The sequence below is a fragment of the Salvelinus alpinus genome, chromosome 11 (assembly GCF_045679555.1).
Source record: "Salvelinus alpinus chromosome 11, SLU_Salpinus.1, whole genome shotgun sequence".
Lineage (NCBI taxonomy): Eukaryota > Metazoa > Chordata > Actinopteri > Salmoniformes > Salmonidae > Salvelinus > Salvelinus alpinus.
In genome coordinates, this window is record NC_092096.1 from 62,475,088 (window position 1) to 62,493,879 (window position 18,792).

The window sequence follows — 18,792 nt, forward strand, 5'->3', positions numbered from 1 at the left end:
ATCTACCACACACACACACACACACACACACACACACACACACATTTAATGGAGTCACACTGCAAAAAATTACTTGGTATTTTTGTCTTGTTTTCAGTAAAAATATCAAAAAATTTATCATAGCTTTATACAGTGTGATGGAGTTACTTTACACAATTTCACTCATATCTGCAGTGCATTTCAATTAAAAATTTAACCGTTTCATAATTACAGTACAACTGCATTTTTGGAGATGTGAATTAAATATTTGAATTGTAATTGTGATGTTTCAGCGGAGCGGTGAGTGTGTAATTGTGCACTACTTACGCATTCAGGCGGTCTGCAATACTTTGCCACGCTTTTTCTCTTTGCTTTATCACTGTGGCGGTGTTGCCTTTCTTCTTAATTATATCTTTTACCTCCTCGTATGCCTCCATGAGGATTTGTGCTTCCGACGGGGAAAAGTACGCGGCTCTAGTTGCCATGGTAAATCAGTTAATCTGTGATCTGTGGCGGGGTCTATTTGAGTGAGCCGTGAGCGCGCACCTATCCAGGATTGGTTTCACCTGGCTTAATGAATCCGTGTCTGCTCATCCTGGCTTGGTCTTTGTGCAACCAATTAAGCCTGGACGCACATGTTTTGGCTTCATTGAGCTCAGCTGAGTCATTTATCCCGGATGTCTTAATTCTACTTTTGTGCAACAGGCCCCTGGTCTCCCATCCAGGGACTGACCAGGACCAACCCTGCTTAGCTTCAGAAGCAAGCCAGCAGTGGTATGCAGGGTGGTATGCTGTTGTGACTGTAAATGTACACGTATGAGTATGTTTTCTAATTTCTCAAGCTGTTTGATGAGTAGACATCAAATCGATAATGTGTCGAACATACTGAACATGAGAAACCTACCACTCTAACAATGTCAATATAATTTACACATGTACACAGTCTACATGGAATCAAATCCCTGTCAGGCACTCAAGATTATCCACATCCATGGCAACTAACATAGCCTACAAATGAATATACACAGTGTACAAAACATTAGGAACATTTTCCCATGACTTAGTTTTCACCTTGATTCACCTGGTCAGTCTATGATCCCTTATTGTTGTCACTTGTTAAATCCACTTCAATCAGTGTAGATGAAGGGGAGGTGACAGGTTAAAGAAGGATTTTTAAGCCTTGAGACATGGATTGTGTATGTGTGAATGGGTAAGACAAAAGATTTAAGTGCCTTTGAACGGGGAATGGTAGTAGGTGCCAGGCGCACCAGTTTGAGTGTGTCAAGAAGTGCAACGCTGCTGAGTTTTTCACTCTCAACAGTGTCCCGTGTGTATCAAGAATGGTCCACCACCCAAAGAACATTCAGACAGCATTGGAGTCAACATGGGCCAGCATCCTTGTGGAACGCTTTCAACACCTTGTAGAGTCCATGCCCTGACGAATTGAGAATGTTCTGAGGGCAAAAGTGGGGGGTGCAACTCAATATTAGCAAAGTGTTTCCCTAATGTTTGGTACATTCAGTGTACTTTTCTTTAATAACCATTTATTATTCTGATGGCATATGAGTCAGAGCTGGGTGAAATACATACAGTATTTAAATAGTATTTGAGATGTGCCTTACTATTCCATTCCTTCCATTGTACCGGGCAAGCTAAATTGATCGCAGCTCTAAAGTGCACTCCACACCAGAATATCAAAATAGGGCCTGTACGGTGTCCATATTAGGACATCCTCAACTCCTGCTGAGACTGAAGCTGTCCTAATATGGACACCGTAGGTTTGAAACATTGTAGACTGAAGAGCAACAGGGCTTGTTCTACTGAACCAGTCTTCTCAAGTATCTGAGAATCCATTTTTGATCCAAACGGAATTCCTTCACATCAAGGTCGATGATGGAGATTGGCTAACAACGTGAGGCTATTTCCTGCAGCCTTCATTACAATGTAATTAGCTCCGGCACTATTCGATTTCCGTCACTGAGATCAATACCAGTCAGGGCCACAGCTAAACGACGGAGCAGGCCGGGCCTTCATGTAGCTGAGTGGAAAGTATCAATCATGGGCCAGACTACACTCCTATCATACTGTTACCGTGGACACACACAGGAATGTTAGAAGTAGGCATATGAGGGTGGGTTGAGTGTTTGGATAAAATTGTGATTTGTTTATAGGGATTTTAAGAATAAAGGCAAATATGTGAGATATGACTACCAATATGCTTAAGACACAAATATTAAGCATCTAAGCTTTGAGGGGAAACAAATCAAACTGCTATCACAGTAATGTTATTGGTTTCTCTTCAGACAGAGAAAACTGGGGTCAAAAGTTTGACAAAAATCACAACAAGAGCACTGTGATGTAATCAGTTCACTATATTCCTAATTCATTTGATTAGTGTTGAGTGCAGGCGTTAACACAGGCCTCGGTGTGTGTGCGTTCTAAGGACAGTCTAACAATCAGTTCAGACAGTCCTTGACAACTCTGCTAATGTAATTACACCCCAGCTAAGAAAATAAGTGAAACATCCCCGCTCAGTCAATAAAGCAACAAGACTAAGAGACTGCAAGGTGAGAAGAACTCTCCATTCATCCCACATGAGAGAATTCAGAAATATTCAATACAATAACATCAGATGAAATAGCTGCATGAATCAATGTGTGAGATGGAAGCTGAGGAATCAAATAGAGGTTATCGACTGACGGTGCATTTCCACATAACAAATTGGGGGGCGATGAAACAACGGAGCCCCGTTCATTTTCAAAGGAGGGAAGTGAAGTGTGCGGGGGGGGGGGGGACTGTTGGGCGATGCGAACATGGGCGAGGGAGCGTGAACAAGGCAGGACCAAAGTTGGGGAAAGCTGAACTTTATGCAAATACTCTGCGCTATCGCAACGCTATTGTTCAAGCAAAGCTCACTATAGCTTCCAGACACGACTTGATTGGATGTTGGTATCTAGCACTACCTTGCCTGCTTGCTAGCACCCACATGAGGGCGAAGCTGGAGCGTTACAGATTGCCCGATAGAAATGCAAACTTAATTTCCGATTGAGTCGGCACATACTACGTTTAAGGTGAATGCAGTCTTGGCTAACGCGGGAACATTGCCTTTAAATTTCAATCACGCTGTAACTTCTGCAATACGGATTGAATAGAGCCCTTAGTTTCTTTGGTAATAACAGAGCGCATGGCCGGCTGGTTTAGAATTCCAATACCGGACGTCAAGCAACTATATGATGGTAGGGAAAGTGGGTTGGATATAAACTTTAGACAAGGAATGTGTGGCGGGCATGGATTCTGTAAGAGTCACAAACACACACGGTGCATCACTGGGTTGCTGTGCTATTAGTCCTTTCATGTTGTACATCTTTCTTAAAACAAATAGCAGAGTGATGCATTCTGCATTTAACACAGAAACAGCAGAGACATGTCCACAGAGTTACCAACATGACATCAGATTAAAGCATTAGTTCCCTTACTGTAACACATTATACCCTTGTCCAGGAGAAACTGCCATGGTAGGGCTGGCAGTTTAGTTTTGGACATAAGTAAAGAAGCAGGATATACAATACAGTATTAATGAAAGCCAGAGGAAGTACTTCATTCAAAGATACATAAACAGCTAACATTGTGGGACTATCCCTCAGAGGATACAGACCCCAAACTAATACATTGAGGAGTCTCTCGCCTACAGGATTTCATGTTGCCATTAAAACAAGAAATATACGTGCAACATTAAAAATACACTTAAGACATTTTGGCAAATGTGGATCCCCTTGAAGCATGCTTGACAAGACAATAGACTTACATGTCTCGTATTAAAATAGACGTTAAAATAGATGTCAATTCTCAGGACAATGTGTAACATTCACCGTTTCAAACTACATAGAAAGTTACTGAGAGAGGAAAGGTCCCGTGTCGGTGCACTGAAACATAACAGTATTACAACAGTATACCGTGCATACACACATAACAGTATTACAACAGTATACCGTGCATACACACACCACAGTCAAATTACCATAGGAAAAGCATTGATATTCAGGTAAACAGGAGGACAAAAATACAACAGCATTCAAATGCTATTCAAATTCAGGATGTACGCTCCACAGTCCATGTGAGTTGTTGTTGTTGTGATAGATAGCGGTTTGATACCCAATCCACGAAAGCAGCAGTAGTTCTGGAGCTGAAACGTTTCATCTCTGACATCGAACACACCGTGTGTTTTAAAGTTTCTCCCATAACGTTTACAAAGAAGCAAGACACCAAGCTACTCCGACAAAGCAAAGCTTTCTTCCAGAGAAAGCAGTTGGAAGTCCAGGTGGCATGTAGCCTTTGCATTCTTTCTTGGCAATAACAGCACCTCTTATATTTTGGAGAGACATCGTTTAGGTTATTAATATAGACATAATAATAACAACAGGTAGCTAAATGCAGAGCTAAAACATACCACTTAGACTTGAAGGTAATAACATTACATTAAACACACTGTGATTTTATTGTCTCTATTCAGTGTTTAAACTAGGTAAGAGATATGAAAACATGGGCCTACGTACTGATTTTAAAATATAGATTTAACACAGAAAGACATTTCGTACAAATTCACTTAAATTGAGGGAGTTGAAATCTTGAGTAAATGTAAGGTATGCATTTGCAGTATTTTTCCACTATGTGGCGGCATCTCTCTCTCTCTCTCTCTCGCTCTGTGTGTGAGTGACATGCCTTGAATAAAGTGGACAACGTTCTCTCTTCTACACGACAGACAATCATATCTGTTCTACCTAATGGCAGTCTGAATGTTGCAGATAGAAATGGAATGGATAGAGCTGAAACGACTCCCTCTTCTACACGACAGACAATCATATCTGTACTAGATGATACATTTATATCTGCGTTATGTAACGTTGTACCCTGCTGAACAGACCCCAGCAGGCTTCTGGCTCCCGACTACTGTTGTTTCCTCCTGACAGTGTTTGGCTGTATGAATGCCAGAGTACGCAGGACTTCTAGGAAAGTTATCAGAGAGAAGTCATTCATTAATCTGACTACCGGTACTTGAATACGTGAATTGATTGTTCATTGAAATCACATTAGGCTACTTCAGTCATTGGCTAGTGATCTTCCAAGGCCTCCAAAATGAACTATTATAGTAGCTACAGAATGCATTTTACCTGAAGGGACATAACAGGCCAGGCCTGCCTATTGGTTATCATCTGGTTATAGATGGACATCAAACACACCTTCCTCCACTGCCTGGAGATCTTCCTCTACAATCACTGAGAGCGAGAGCGAGCAAGAGAGAGAGAGAGAAAGAGAGACAGACAGACAGAAGAGTTCAGTGACCATGGTTACTACTGTCTACTGTCTCGTCCACCCATGAAAATCATTACATACTCTCCCCATTAGACAAGGGCATTGTTGAACGGCATACAACTCTAAAACAATATAATTCTATAACACAGAGCTATACAGAGGGAACCGTCCATTCCCAGCGGCTTAATTGTGCCTGGATGTATTATTTATGCTGCAGTAGTTTGTGTCGGTGGACTAGGGTTATATCTGGAGTATTTCTCCTGTCTTATCCGGTGTCCTGTGTGAATTTAAGTATGCTCTCTCTAATTCTCTATTTTTTCTCTCTCTCTGAGGACCTGAGCCCTAGGACCATGCCTCAGGACTACCTGGCCTGATGACTCCTTGCTGTCCCCAGTCCACCTGGCCGTGCTGCTGCTCCAGTTTCAACTGTTCTGCCTGCGGCTATGGAACCCTGACCTGTTCACCGGATGTGCTACCTGTCCCAGACCTGCTGTTTTCAACTCTCTAGAGACAGCAGGAGCGGTAGAGATACTCTTAATGATCGGCTATGAAAAGCCAACTGACATTTACTCCTGAGGTGCTGACCTGTTGCACCCTCGACAACCACTGTGATTATTATTATTTAACCCTGCTGGCCATCTATGAACATTTGAACATCTTGGCCATGTTCTGTTATAATCTCCACCTGGCACAGCCAGAAGAGGACTGGCCACCTCTCATAGTCTGGTTCCTCTCTAGGTTTCTTCCTAGGTTCTGGCCTTTCTAGGGAGTTTTTCCTAGCCACCGTGCTTCTACACCTGCATTGCTTGCTGTTTGGGGTTTTAGGCTGGGTTTCTGTACAGCACTTTGTGACATCAGCTGATGTAAGAAGGGCTTTATAAATACATTTGATTGATTGATGTATGATTCATCCGCTCGTTACGTTGCTGTGATTTTTGTCACATTTACATTGCAAATCACAGGCTGGTAAGAATGCCCCAAATGTCTTTGTCTGCGTGTCACAACTATTTGTGGAGAAACAGAACACACACCAATGGAATCACAGACACTTTGAATAGTGAGCATGGTAAAATGAATGCAAGGGATCCTCGAACAAAACTAACAACGACCCAATCATTCATTTGAACTACATGCTAATGGTGGACCCGTTTTCAAATGAGATTTTGGACCTGATTTACTAGGCATTTGTGCCAGGCACATTCCCGGGGGACATGTTTTTGAGTGACACCAAATCTGAAGAATCGTGGTCAGATATGGCCATTGTATTAGTGAAACCAGATTGGGGGTTGGAGGGGGGGGGGGGGTCTCTCACCTGTGTTCTGTAGGCTGAGTGGGGTGTTGGCCGGGGGGGGGAAGCTGTAGGAGCGAGCCTTAAGGGAGGGGGCATGCTCATGGCTGATGCTCTTGGTCCGTTTACGACACTCCACAGCCAGACGACCTCGACACGCCTTGTGACAATTAATTCCACACGCTGTCCGAGGGAGGGAGAGACGGAGGGAGTGAGTGGGAGAGAGGGAGGATGAAATTCCGAGGAGGGGGAGTAGGAGGGTAAGAGAGAGGGAGAGAAAGAGGAAGAGATAGAGGATGAGAGATAGGTAGAGAGTAAGGGTGAGAAGGAAGATAGGGAACGAGGGAAGAATGCAGGATGAGATGGGGAGAGAGATAGGGGATGGGGAGGAGAGAGAGATAGGGGATGGGGAGGAGAGAGAGAGAGGGGATGGGGAGGAGAGAGAGAGAGGGGATGGGGAGGAGAGAGAGAGAGGGGATGGGGAGGAGAGAGAGAGAGGGGATGGGGAGGAGAGAGAGATAGGGGATGGGGAGGAGAGAGAGAGAGGGAACGTTTGATAGAGAGGGATGGGTGCAAATAGAATCATTGGGGCAAAGGGAAGAGTGAGTGGTGAGAGGTAGGTGCGCTTACACGCAGTGCAGACACACACACACACCGCCAGACAGACAGACCCTGACAACAGCTGACAACAAAGGACCCTCTAGGACCAGGGAGAAAAGGGGGAGCAGGGATGTCGAGGGGGTCAGTGAGAGAAATTCAGAGTAATGAAACACATACCTAGATAGACACACACCTATACTCATTCATTTACACACACACCTATACTCATTCATTTACACACACACCTATACTCATTCATTTACACACACACCTATACTCATTCATTTACACACACACCTATACTCATTCATTTACACACACACCTATACTCATTCATTTACACACACACCTATACTCATTCATTTACACACACCTATACTCATTCATTTACACACACCTATACTCATTCATTTACACACACCTATACTCATTCATTTACACAATCTCACTCAAAACACCTTTTGCGCTCAGTAAAACGTCAGCATCAGCGAAAGTTAGTTTTAACAAATGTATTCTCTCCCATATAACATCCAGACTGATCGAGACTCCACACACTCTCTGTCACACACAGTCAGACACTCATCACTACTGCTCTGCGCCAATTCATTTCAATTATCCGTTGCCACCGCCTCCCCCACTCGGTGACTGGGGCCAACAATGGTAATGGAAATTAATGGCTGGGACTTCTCATTGAATTCCACACAAGGCCCTCAGCAGAGTAGAGCAGCCTGGTACACTCACAACCGGACTCACACCCAGCACCCTAAATGGCACCCTATTCCCTACGAAGTGCACTACTTTTGACCAGGACCCATAGTGCTCAGAACAAAAATAGTGCACTACATAGGGAATAGGGTTCCATTTGGGACACTAACCTGAGAGACAGACACAGTCTACTGAGTGTGGTACAGACAGAGTTCAGGTGTATGCTTAAAGACGAGTTGGAGCTAGTGGAAGTCTGCCCTTACATTATCCTCATTCAGGGCTCCCAATGTCAACACACGGTCAGACTACCTTACATTATCCTCATTCAGGGCTCCCAATGTCAACACATGGTCAGACTACCTTACATTATCCTCATTCAGGGCTCCCAATGTCAACACACGGTCAGACTACCTTACATTATCCTCATTCAGGGCTCCCAATGTCAACACACGGTCAGACTACCTTACATTGTCCTCATTCAGGGCTCCCAATGTCAACACACGGTCAGACTACCTTACATTATCCTCATTCAGGGCTCCCAATGTCAACACACGGTCAGACTACCTTACATTATCCTCATTCAGGGCTCCCAATGTCAACACATGGTCAGACTACCTTACATTATCCTCATTCAGGGCTCCCAATGTCAACACACGGTCAGACTACCTTACATTATCCTCATTCAGGGCTCCCAATGTCAACACATGGTCAGACTACCTTACATTGTCCTCATTCAGGGCTCCCAATGTCCACACACGGTCAGACTACCTTACATTATCCTCATTCAGGGCTCCCAATGTCAACACACGGTCAGACTACCTTACATTATCCTCATTCAGGGCTCCCAATGTCAACACATGGTCAGACTACCTTACATTATCCTCATTCAGGGCTCCCAATGTCAACACACGGTCAGACTACCTTACATTATCCTCATTCAGGGCTCCCAATGTCAACACACGGTCAGACTACCTTACATTATCCTCATTCAGGGCTCCCAATGTCAACACACGGTCAGACTACCTTACATTATCCTCATTCAGGGCTCCCAATGTCCACACACGGTCAGACTACCTTACATTGTCCTCATTCAGGGCTCCCAATGTCCACACACGGTCAGACTACCTTACATTATCCTCATTCAGGGCTCCCAATGTCAACACACGGTCAGCCTACCTTACATTATCCTCATTCAGGGCTCCCAGTGTCAACACATGGTCAGACTACCTTACATTATCCTCATTCAGGGCTCCCAATGTCAACACACGGTCAGACTACCTTACATTGTCCTCATTCAGGGCTCCCAATGTCCACACACGGTCAGACTACCTTACATTATCCTCATTCAGGGCTCCCAATGTCAACACACGGTCAGCCTACCTTACATTATCCTCATTCAGGGCTCCCAATGTCAACACACGGTCAGACTACCTTACATTATCCTCATTCAGGGCTCCCAATGTCAACACACGGTCAGACTACCTTACATTATCCTCATTCAGGGCTCCCAATGTCAACACATGGTCAGACTACCTTACATTATCCTCATTCAGGGCTCCCAATGTCAACACACGGTCAGACTACCTTACATTATCCTCATTCAGGGCTCCCAATGTCAACACACGGTCAGATTATCCTCATTCAGGGCTCCCAATGTCAACACATGGTCAGACTACCTTACATTATCCTCATTCAGGGCTCCCAATGTCAACACATGGTCAGACTACCTTACATTATCCTCATTCAGGGCTCCCAATGTCAACACATGGTCAGACTACCTTACATTATCCTCATTCAGGGCTCCCAATGTCAACACACGGTCAGATTATCCTCATTCAGGGCTCCCAATGTCAACACATGGTCAGACTACCTTACATTATCCTCATTCAGAGCTCCCAATGTCAACACATGGTCAGACTACCTTACATTATCCTCATTCAGACCTCCCAATGTCAACACACGGTCAGACTACCTTACATTATCCTCATTCAGGGCTCCCAATGTCAACACATGGTCAGACTACCTTACATTATCCTCATTCAGACCTCCCAATGTCAACACATGGTCAGACTACCTTACATTATCCTCATTCAGACCTCCCAATGTCAACACACGGTCAGACTACCTTACATTATCCTCATTCAGGGCTCCCAATGTCAACACATGGTCAGACTACCTTACATTATCCTCATTCAGGGCTCCCAATGTCAACACATGGTCAGACTACCTTACATTATCCTCATTCAGACCTCCCAATGTCAACACATGGTCAGACTACCTTACATTATCCTCATTCAGACCTCCCAATGTCAACACATGGTCAGACTACCTTACATTATCCTCATTCAGGGCTCCCAATGTCAACACATGGTCAGACTACCTTACATTATCCTCATTCAGACCTCCCAATGTCAACACATGGTCAGACTACCTTACATTATCCTCATTCAGACCTCCCAATGTCAACACATGGTCAGACTACCTTACATTATCCTCATTCAGACCTCCCAATGTCAACACATGGTCAGACTACCTTACATTATCCTCATTCAGGGCTCCCAATGTCAACACATGGTCAGACTACCTTACATTATCCTCATTCAGGGCTCCCAATGTCAACACATGGTCAGACTACCTTACATTATCCTCATTCAGGGCTCCCAATGTCAACACATTTAATGATGATCCTTTGTGCTCTGTTCAAGTGTTGACATAGGGAGCCCTGTAAGCAGATAATGTCATGTACTCTGATAATTTGCCATGGTTTCCATGCCGTTGACATTAAGCTCAAAGCCACCTTTGGTTTGAGTTATGATTGTTTGCAATCGATGATGACAAAGGGAATTGGTAATTCAATGACGCCATGTGCGGAAGAATTCATAAAACATTTATTTCATAGACATGTTGTAGCTATTTGAACTATTCAAGTTAGATAAATGTATTGATACTCTTACCTTTACACTTGTATCCCTGTTTGTAGAAGCCCCATATCTGGAGAGAGGGGAGGGGTAGAGAGAGAGAAGTAATTTGTCACTTCTTTTCATGAGATTCTTGGAACATGAAGGAGACAGAGGGAGGTGGGGGAAGTGACAGATGAAGGCAGAGTAACAAGGAGGAAAGAGAAGAAAGAGAGAAGAAGAAAGAGAGTAGAAAGAGAAGAGAAGAGCATGAAAAGGAGGAGGAGCAGGTGGTTGTGGGGAGAGAGAGGGAGAGGTAGAAAGAGAGACAGGTAGAAACAAAGAGTGACGGCTGGAAAAAGAGACACTTGAGGTAAACTTTCCAAATGTCGACAAAACAAAATACGCTACACAAGGTGAGCTGTTTTTGTGTTTGTAAAATGAATTATGCAGGAAATGGCGGTGGAAATGCCTTCATGCTCAAATATTGATATAATAATCATCAAATCAAAACCACATATTGTGTGGTCAACCCACTACGATTGAGGCAAGCATGCAGTTTATTAGGCTCCAGATGAAATAAGTTATGATGAACTTTACAGGATGGTGAAAGTGGCTGCTTGAAGCCAGATGCTCCTTTATAATTAATATCAGGGGTCTTATTTAAAATGTATTTTAATTTAACCTTTATTTAACTAGGCAAGTCAGTTAACAACAAACTCTTATTTACAATGACGGCCTACCCCGGCCAAACCCTCCCTTAACCCGGACAATGCTGGGCCAATTGTGCGCCGCCCTATGGGACTCCAGGATCACGGCCGGTTGGGATACAGCCCGAGATCTGTAGTAATGCAACTAGCATGCAACTAGCACTGAGATGCAGTGCCAGATACAGTGTGGGTATAGCCTACAGCTACCAGATACAGTGTGGGTATAGCCTACAGCTACCAGATACAGTGTGGGTATAGCCTACAGCTACCAGATACAGTGCGGGTATAGCCTACAGCTAGCCTACAGCTACCAGATACAGTGTGGGTATAGCCTACAGCTACCAGATACAGTGCGGGTATAGCCTACAGCTAGCCTACAGCTGTATAGCCTACAGCTAGTGCGGGTATAGCCTACAGCTAGCCTACAGCTGTAGGCTGCGCCACTCAGGAAGGTTATTCTGGTGCCACGATCATCGATTGGCTGTCGTAAAGACAACAGCTTTTTTTGTCCATAATAATCTCATTATGTAGGCTATACCCGCACTGTATCTGGTAGCTGTAGGCTATACCCACACTGTATCTGGTAGCTGTAGGCTAGCTGTAGGCTATACCCACACTGTATCTGGTAGCTGTAGGCTATACCCACACTGTATCTGGTAGCTGTAGGCTATACCCACACTGTATCTGGTAGCTGTAGGCTATACCCACACTGTATCTGGTAGCTGTAGGCTATACCCACACTGTATCTGGTAGCTGTAGGCTAGCTGTAGGCTATACCCGCACTGTATCTGGTAGCTGTAGGCTATACCCACACTGTATCTGGTAGCTGTAGGCTATACCCACACTGTATCTGGTAGCTGTAGGCTATACCCACACTGTATCTGGTAGCTGTAGGCTATACCCACACTGTATCTGGTAGCTGTAGGCTATACCCACACTGTATCTGGTAGCTGTAGGCTATACCCACACTGTATCTGGTAGCTGTAGGCTATACCCACACTGTATCTGGTAGCTGTAGGCTATACCCACACTGTATCTGGTAGCTGTAGGCTATACCCACACTGTATCTGGTAGCTGTAGGCTATACCCACACTGTATCTGGTAGCTGTAGGCTATACCCACACTGTATCTGGTAGCTGTAGGCTATACCCACACTGTATCTGGTAGCTGTAGGCTATACCCACACTGTATCTGGTAGCTGTAGACTATACCCACACTGTATCTGGTAGCTGTAGGCTATACCCACACTGTATCTGGTAGCTGTAGGCTATACCCACACTGTATCTGGTAGCTGTAGGCTATACCCACACTGTATCTGGTAGCTGTAGGCTATACCCACACTGTATCTGGTAGCTGTAGGCTATACCCACACTGTATCTGGTAGCTGTAGGCTATACCCACACTGTATCTGGTAGCTGTAGGCTATACCCACACTGTATCTGGTAGCTGTAGGCTATACCCACACTGTATCTGGTAGCTGTAGGCTATACCCACACTGTATCTGGTAGCTGTAGGCTATACCCACACTGTATCTGGTAGCTGTAGGCTATACCCACACTGTATCTGGTAGCTGTAGGCTATACCCACACTGTATCTGGTAGCTGTAGGCTATACCCGCACTGTATCTGGTAGCTGTAGACTATACCCACACTGTATCTGGTAGCTGTAGGCTATACCCACACTGTATCTGGTAGCTGTAGGCTATACCCACACTGTATCTGGTGGCTGTAGGCTATACCCGCACTGTATCTGGTAGCTGTAGGCTATACCCACACTGTATCTGGTAGCTGTAGGCTATACCCACACTGTATCTGGTAGCTGTAGGCTATACCCACACTGTATCTGGTAGCTGTAGGCTATACCCACACTGTATCTGGTAGCTGTAGGCTATACCCACACTGTATCTGGTAGCTGTAAGCTATACCCACACTGTATCTGGTAGCTGTAGGCTAGCTGTAGGCTATACCCACACTGTATCTGGTAGCTGTAGGCTATACCCTCACTGTATCTGGTAGCTGTAGGCTATACCCACACTGTATCTGGTAGCTGTAGGCTAGCTGTAGGCTATACCCACACTGTATCTGGTAGCTGTAGGCTATACCCACACTGTATCTGGTAGCTGTAGGCTATACCCGCACTGTATCTGGTAGCTGTAGGCTATACCCACACTGTATCTGGTAGCTGTAGGCTATACCCTCACTGTATCTGGTAGCTGTAGGCTATACCCACACTGTATCTGGTAGCTGTAGGCTATACCCGCACTGTATCTGGTAGCTGTAGGCTATACCCACACTGTATCTGGTAGCTGTAGGCTAGCTGTAGGCTATACCCACACTGTATCTGGTAGCTGTAGGCTATACCCACACTGTATCTGGTAGCTGTAGGCTATACCCACACTGTATCTGGTAGCTGTAGGCTATACCCTCACTGTATCTGGTAGCTGTAGGCTAGCTGTAGGCTATACCCACACTGTATCAGGTAGCTGTAGGCTATACCCGCACTGTATCTGGTAGCTGTAGGCTAGCTGTAGGCTATACCCACACTGTATCTGGTAGCTGTAGGCTATACCCACACTGTATCTGGTAGCTGTAGGCTATACCCACACTGTATCTGGTAGCTGTAGGCTATACCCACACTGTATCTGGTAGCTGTAGGCTATACCCACACTGTATCTGGTAGCTGTAGGCTATACCCACACTGTATCTGGTAGCTGTAGGCTATACCCACACTGTATCTGGTAGCTGTAGGCTATACCCACACTGTATCTGGTAGCTGTAGGCTATACCCACACTGTATCTGGTAGCTGTAGGCTATACCCACACTAGTATCTGCGTAGCTGTAGGCTATACCCACACTGTATCTGGTAGCTGTAGGCTATACCCACACTGTATCTGGTAGCTGTAGGCTATACCCACACTGTATCTGGTAGCTGTAGGCTATACCCACACTGTATCTGGTAGCTGTAGGCTATACCCACACTGTATCTGGTAGCTGTAGGCTATACCCACACTGTATCTGGTAGCTGTAGACTATACCCACACTGTATCTGGTAGCTGTAGGCTATACCCACACTGTATCTGGTAGCTGTAGGCTATACCCACACTGTATCTGGTAGCTGTAGGCTATACCCACACTGTATCTGGTAGCTGTAGGCTATACCCACACTGTATCTGGTAGCTGTAGGCTATACCCACACTGTATCTGGTAGCTGTAGGCTATACCCACACTGTATCTGGTAGCTGTAGGCTATACCCGCACTGTATCTGGTAGCTGTAGACTATACCCACACTGTATCTGGTAGCTGTAGGCTATACCCACACTGTATCTGGTAGCTGTAGGCTATACCCACACTGTATCTGGTAGCTGTAGGCTATACCCACACTGTATCTGGTAGCTGTAGGCTATACCCACACTGTATCTGGTAGCTGTAGACTATACCCACACTGTATCTGGTAGCTGTAGGCTATACCCACACTGTATCTGGTAGCTGTAGGCTATACCCACACTGTATCTGGTAGCTGTAGGCTATACCCACACTGTATCTGGTAGCTGTAGGCTATACCCACACTGTATCTGGTAGCTGTAGGCTATACCCGCACTGTATCTGGTAGCTGTAGACTATACCCACACTGTATCTGGTAGCTGTAGGCTATACCCACACTGTATCTGGTAGCTGTAGGCTATACCCACACTGTATCTGGTAGCTGTAGGCTATACCCACACTGTATCTGGTAGCTGTAGACTATACCCACACTGTATCTGGTAGCTGTAGGCTATACCCACACTGTATCTGGTAGCTGTAGACTATACCCACACTGTATCTGGTAGCTGTAGGCTATACCCACACTGTATCTGGTAGCTGTAGGCTATACCCACACTGTATCTGGTAGCTGTAGGCTATACCCGCACTGTATCTGGTAGCTGTAGGCTATACCCACACTGTATCTGGTAGCTGTAGGCTATACCCACACTCTATCTGGTAGCTGTAGGCTATACCCACACTGTATCTGGTAGCTGTAGGCTATACCCACACTGTATCTGGTAGCTGTAGGCTATACCCACACTGTATCTGGTAGCTGTAAGCTATACCCACACTGTATCTGGTAGCTGTAGGCTAGCTGTAGGCTATACCCACACTGTATCTGGTAGCTGTAGGCTATACCCTCACTGTATCTGGTAGCTGTAGGCTATACCCACACTGTATCTGGTAGCTGTAGGCTAGCTGTAGGCTATACCCACACTGTATCTGGTAGCTGTAGGCTATACCCACACTGTATCTGGTAGCTGTAGGCTATACCCGCACTGTATCTGGTAGCTGTAGGCTATACCCACACTGTATCTGGTAGCTGTAGGCTATACCCTCACTGTATCTGGTAGCTGTAGGCTATACCCACACTGTATCTGGTAGCTGTAGGCTATACCCGCACTGTATCTGGTAGCTGTAGGCTATACCCACACTGTATCTGGTAGCTGTAGGCTAGCTGTAGGCTATACCCACACTGTATCTGGTAGCTGTAGGCTATACCCACACTGTATCTGGTAGCTGTAGGCTATACCCACACTGTATCTGGTAGCTGTAGGCTATACCCTCACTGTATCTGGTAGCTGTAGGCTAGCTGTAGGCTATACCCACACTGTATCTGGTAGCTGTAGGCTATACCCGCACTGTATCTGGTAGCTGTAGGCTATACCCACACTGTATCTGGTAGCTGTAGGCTGGAGTGCACGTGCCAAGACCAGAGTTGACACATTCACTATATAACACAACATTTTAGAGTTGAAAATGCGATGGAAACCACTGTATATATAGCCTGTATTTATAGCCTGTATTTATGGCCTGTATTTTTTTATTCGGTACATGGGAATTTAACCGCAAAAGTTATTATATGTGCACTACTTTTATCTGCACCGAGTTAATTTGATGGAAACACTTCTCTGGTAAAAAAAATACATTCAAAAATGCAGATTTTTGAACATTCGGATGAAAATCTGACAACAATTGGACTAAAACCGAGCTACTGATAGGAAGTGTGAGAGAGAAAGAGAAAATGAGCATTAGAGGTAGAAAGAGAGAGGTGGAAGAGAAGGGAGGTGGTGGGAGAGTGAGATCAAGCAGGCACTAGGAGCCCACCGCGGGGGAACAATGACATGAAAGACTGGTCCAGGAGATCACAGCCACACCAGAGATCTGAGAACAGAGAATACCCTGACCCCACACACACACACACACACTGATGGACACACACATACGGACACACACACACACACACAAACACAGGACACACACACACACACAGGACACACACACACACACACACAGGACACACAAACACACACACACACACAGACATGGACGGACACACACACACGGACGGACACACACGGACGGACACACACACACGGACGGACACACATGGACGGACACACATGGACGGACACACACACACACAGCAGGGACCAACAAACGAACACAAACAAGCCTCGATGGCACCAAAACACTGACCAGACGTGGCTTCAAAGAGTATACATTTTCTTTCCTAAACTAGACCTACAGGACATTAAAAACCTCCCATCAGTCAGACACCAAGAACAAGGCCTACATCCCACATCCACAGACACTAAACACCAATCCTTACAACTGAGCCCTTGTATAACCTATATCTCTAGCCCCTAGAGCACTACAACACTCTCTCCCTCCCTGGCTACATACCAAATGGGCCCTGGTCAAATATAGGGAAGAGCGTTCCAGTTGGGATTGCACTGTCCTATCTCCCAGCGTTGAACTACACAGTGAGTACCAAGACCCATTCACAGGAAGCTTCAGTAAGTATGTGATAAGACTACAGCGGTGGCTGTCAGAGGAGAGACATTAAAACAAATGTTGGATTGTGAAGAGAAGTCTGATCCACTCCATAATGGTGGCGAGTGGATTGTTTTTTCAGTGCAGAAAAATGGGAAGTTGAAATGTTATGTTTGACCCGAAGCCAACAGGAAAGCAGGCAGGCAGGAAGTAGCTGGTGGCCCTGTCGCTCTGCCACACACTGTTAACGAGCTAATCTTTTCTTCCTCCCTCCGTTTCATTTTTTATTACAATTATCCCAGAAGGGCATGGAAATTCCACTTAGCGCCCCTTGTGTGAATCATCAGTGTGTGTAGAAGGTGGGGGCGGTGGGGTGGGGGTGGTGGGGTAAGTGTAAGGGTGTTTTTGGGGGGGGTTTAGAGAAAGAGTGTGTATGAGTCAGACGCTGTGTGTGTGTGTGTTTGTCGATGTGCTGCACCTCATCTCTCTCTGTCTGTGCACCTGTTCGTGGTCTCAGGAGCGGTCACCTAGTCACCTCAGTATAAAGCCATCACTGGCTCTCATTACACACTCTGCTGACTCACTGGCCGTGTGTGAGGCAACAGAGAGTTCCTCTGAAGAACTCAGACACCACTCGGTCGGTCTCCAAACCAGGCTTGTCAAGGACCCAATTACCTGCCTACTGTGTTACCTCACCATCCCAGTACTGTATCTCCAAATAATTGGCATGGCCTCTAGACCAGACCCAATATTAATACAGAATAATAAATGCGGTTACTGTGCAAATGTTGTAATTTATGCATTTGTCCAGAACTTTCACAAAAATATGTCAGAATAGTCAGAGCGACAGGGCGTGTCCATACATTTTTTTCATTTAACCTTTATTTAACTAGGCAAGTCAGTTAAGAACAAATTCTTATTTTACAATGACGGCCTACCCCGGCCAAACCCTCCCCTAACCCGGACAGCGCTGGGCCAATTGTGCACCGCCCTATGGTACTCTCGATCACGGCCGGTTGTGATACAGCCCGGGATCGAACCAGTGACGCCTCTAGCACTGAGATGCAGTGCCTTGGACCGCTGTGCCACTCGAGAGCGATCAATGGTCATCAATGACATTCTGTCCAAACGGCCCTTTCACCAATCAATTTAATCAATCCAATTAAAAATGCATTGAAGACAGTAGGGAATAGTACAGGAATAGAAACCTATACAAAATCCTAGCAATTTTGACCAAGGCTCTCTTTTGCGATTTAAATCATCTATTTTAAGACATTGTGGTAATTGGTCTGTATGAGTCTGCATTGTACTTTAGTGGGAGGGTGGATGGTCAAACTGACCAGTGGATAAGATACTCACAAAGCCAGCGCAGTGTTCACAGAAGGTGGGTTTGACGTAGGTGGTCTCTGTGAAGGTGTGGATGAAGCCCATCTTACAGTTCAGCAGAGAGCTGGCCTTCATGAAGTAGTCGATCATCTCTTCCCGGCTGATCTGCCCATCTCT

General features: G+C 45.4%; 1 protein-coding gene across 6 annotated transcripts in view; it reads right to left on the reverse strand.

Moving 5' to 3' along the window:
- Positions 1-3,310: 3,310 nt before the first annotated feature.
- The window catches only part of LOC139534620 (RAS guanyl-releasing protein 2-like), a 61,755-nt gene continuing 46,273 nt past the window's right edge, over positions 3,311-18,792 (reverse strand). For all 6 annotated transcript variants that reach the window (XM_071333892.1, XM_071333891.1, XM_071333889.1 and 3 more), the window contains 5 exons: positions 18,649-18,790; positions 10,837-10,873; positions 6,602-6,760; positions 5,148-5,252; positions 3,311-4,982 (listed from right to left, as the gene is read on the reverse strand). In XM_071333892.1, coding sequence (XP_071189993.1) covers positions 5,194-5,252; positions 6,602-6,760; positions 10,837-10,873; positions 18,649-18,790 — 397 coding nt within the window. In that variant the 3' untranslated portion in view covers positions 3,311-4,982; positions 5,148-5,193. The remainder of the gene's footprint in view (positions 4,983-5,147; positions 5,253-6,601; positions 6,761-10,836; positions 10,874-18,648; positions 18,791-18,792) is intronic.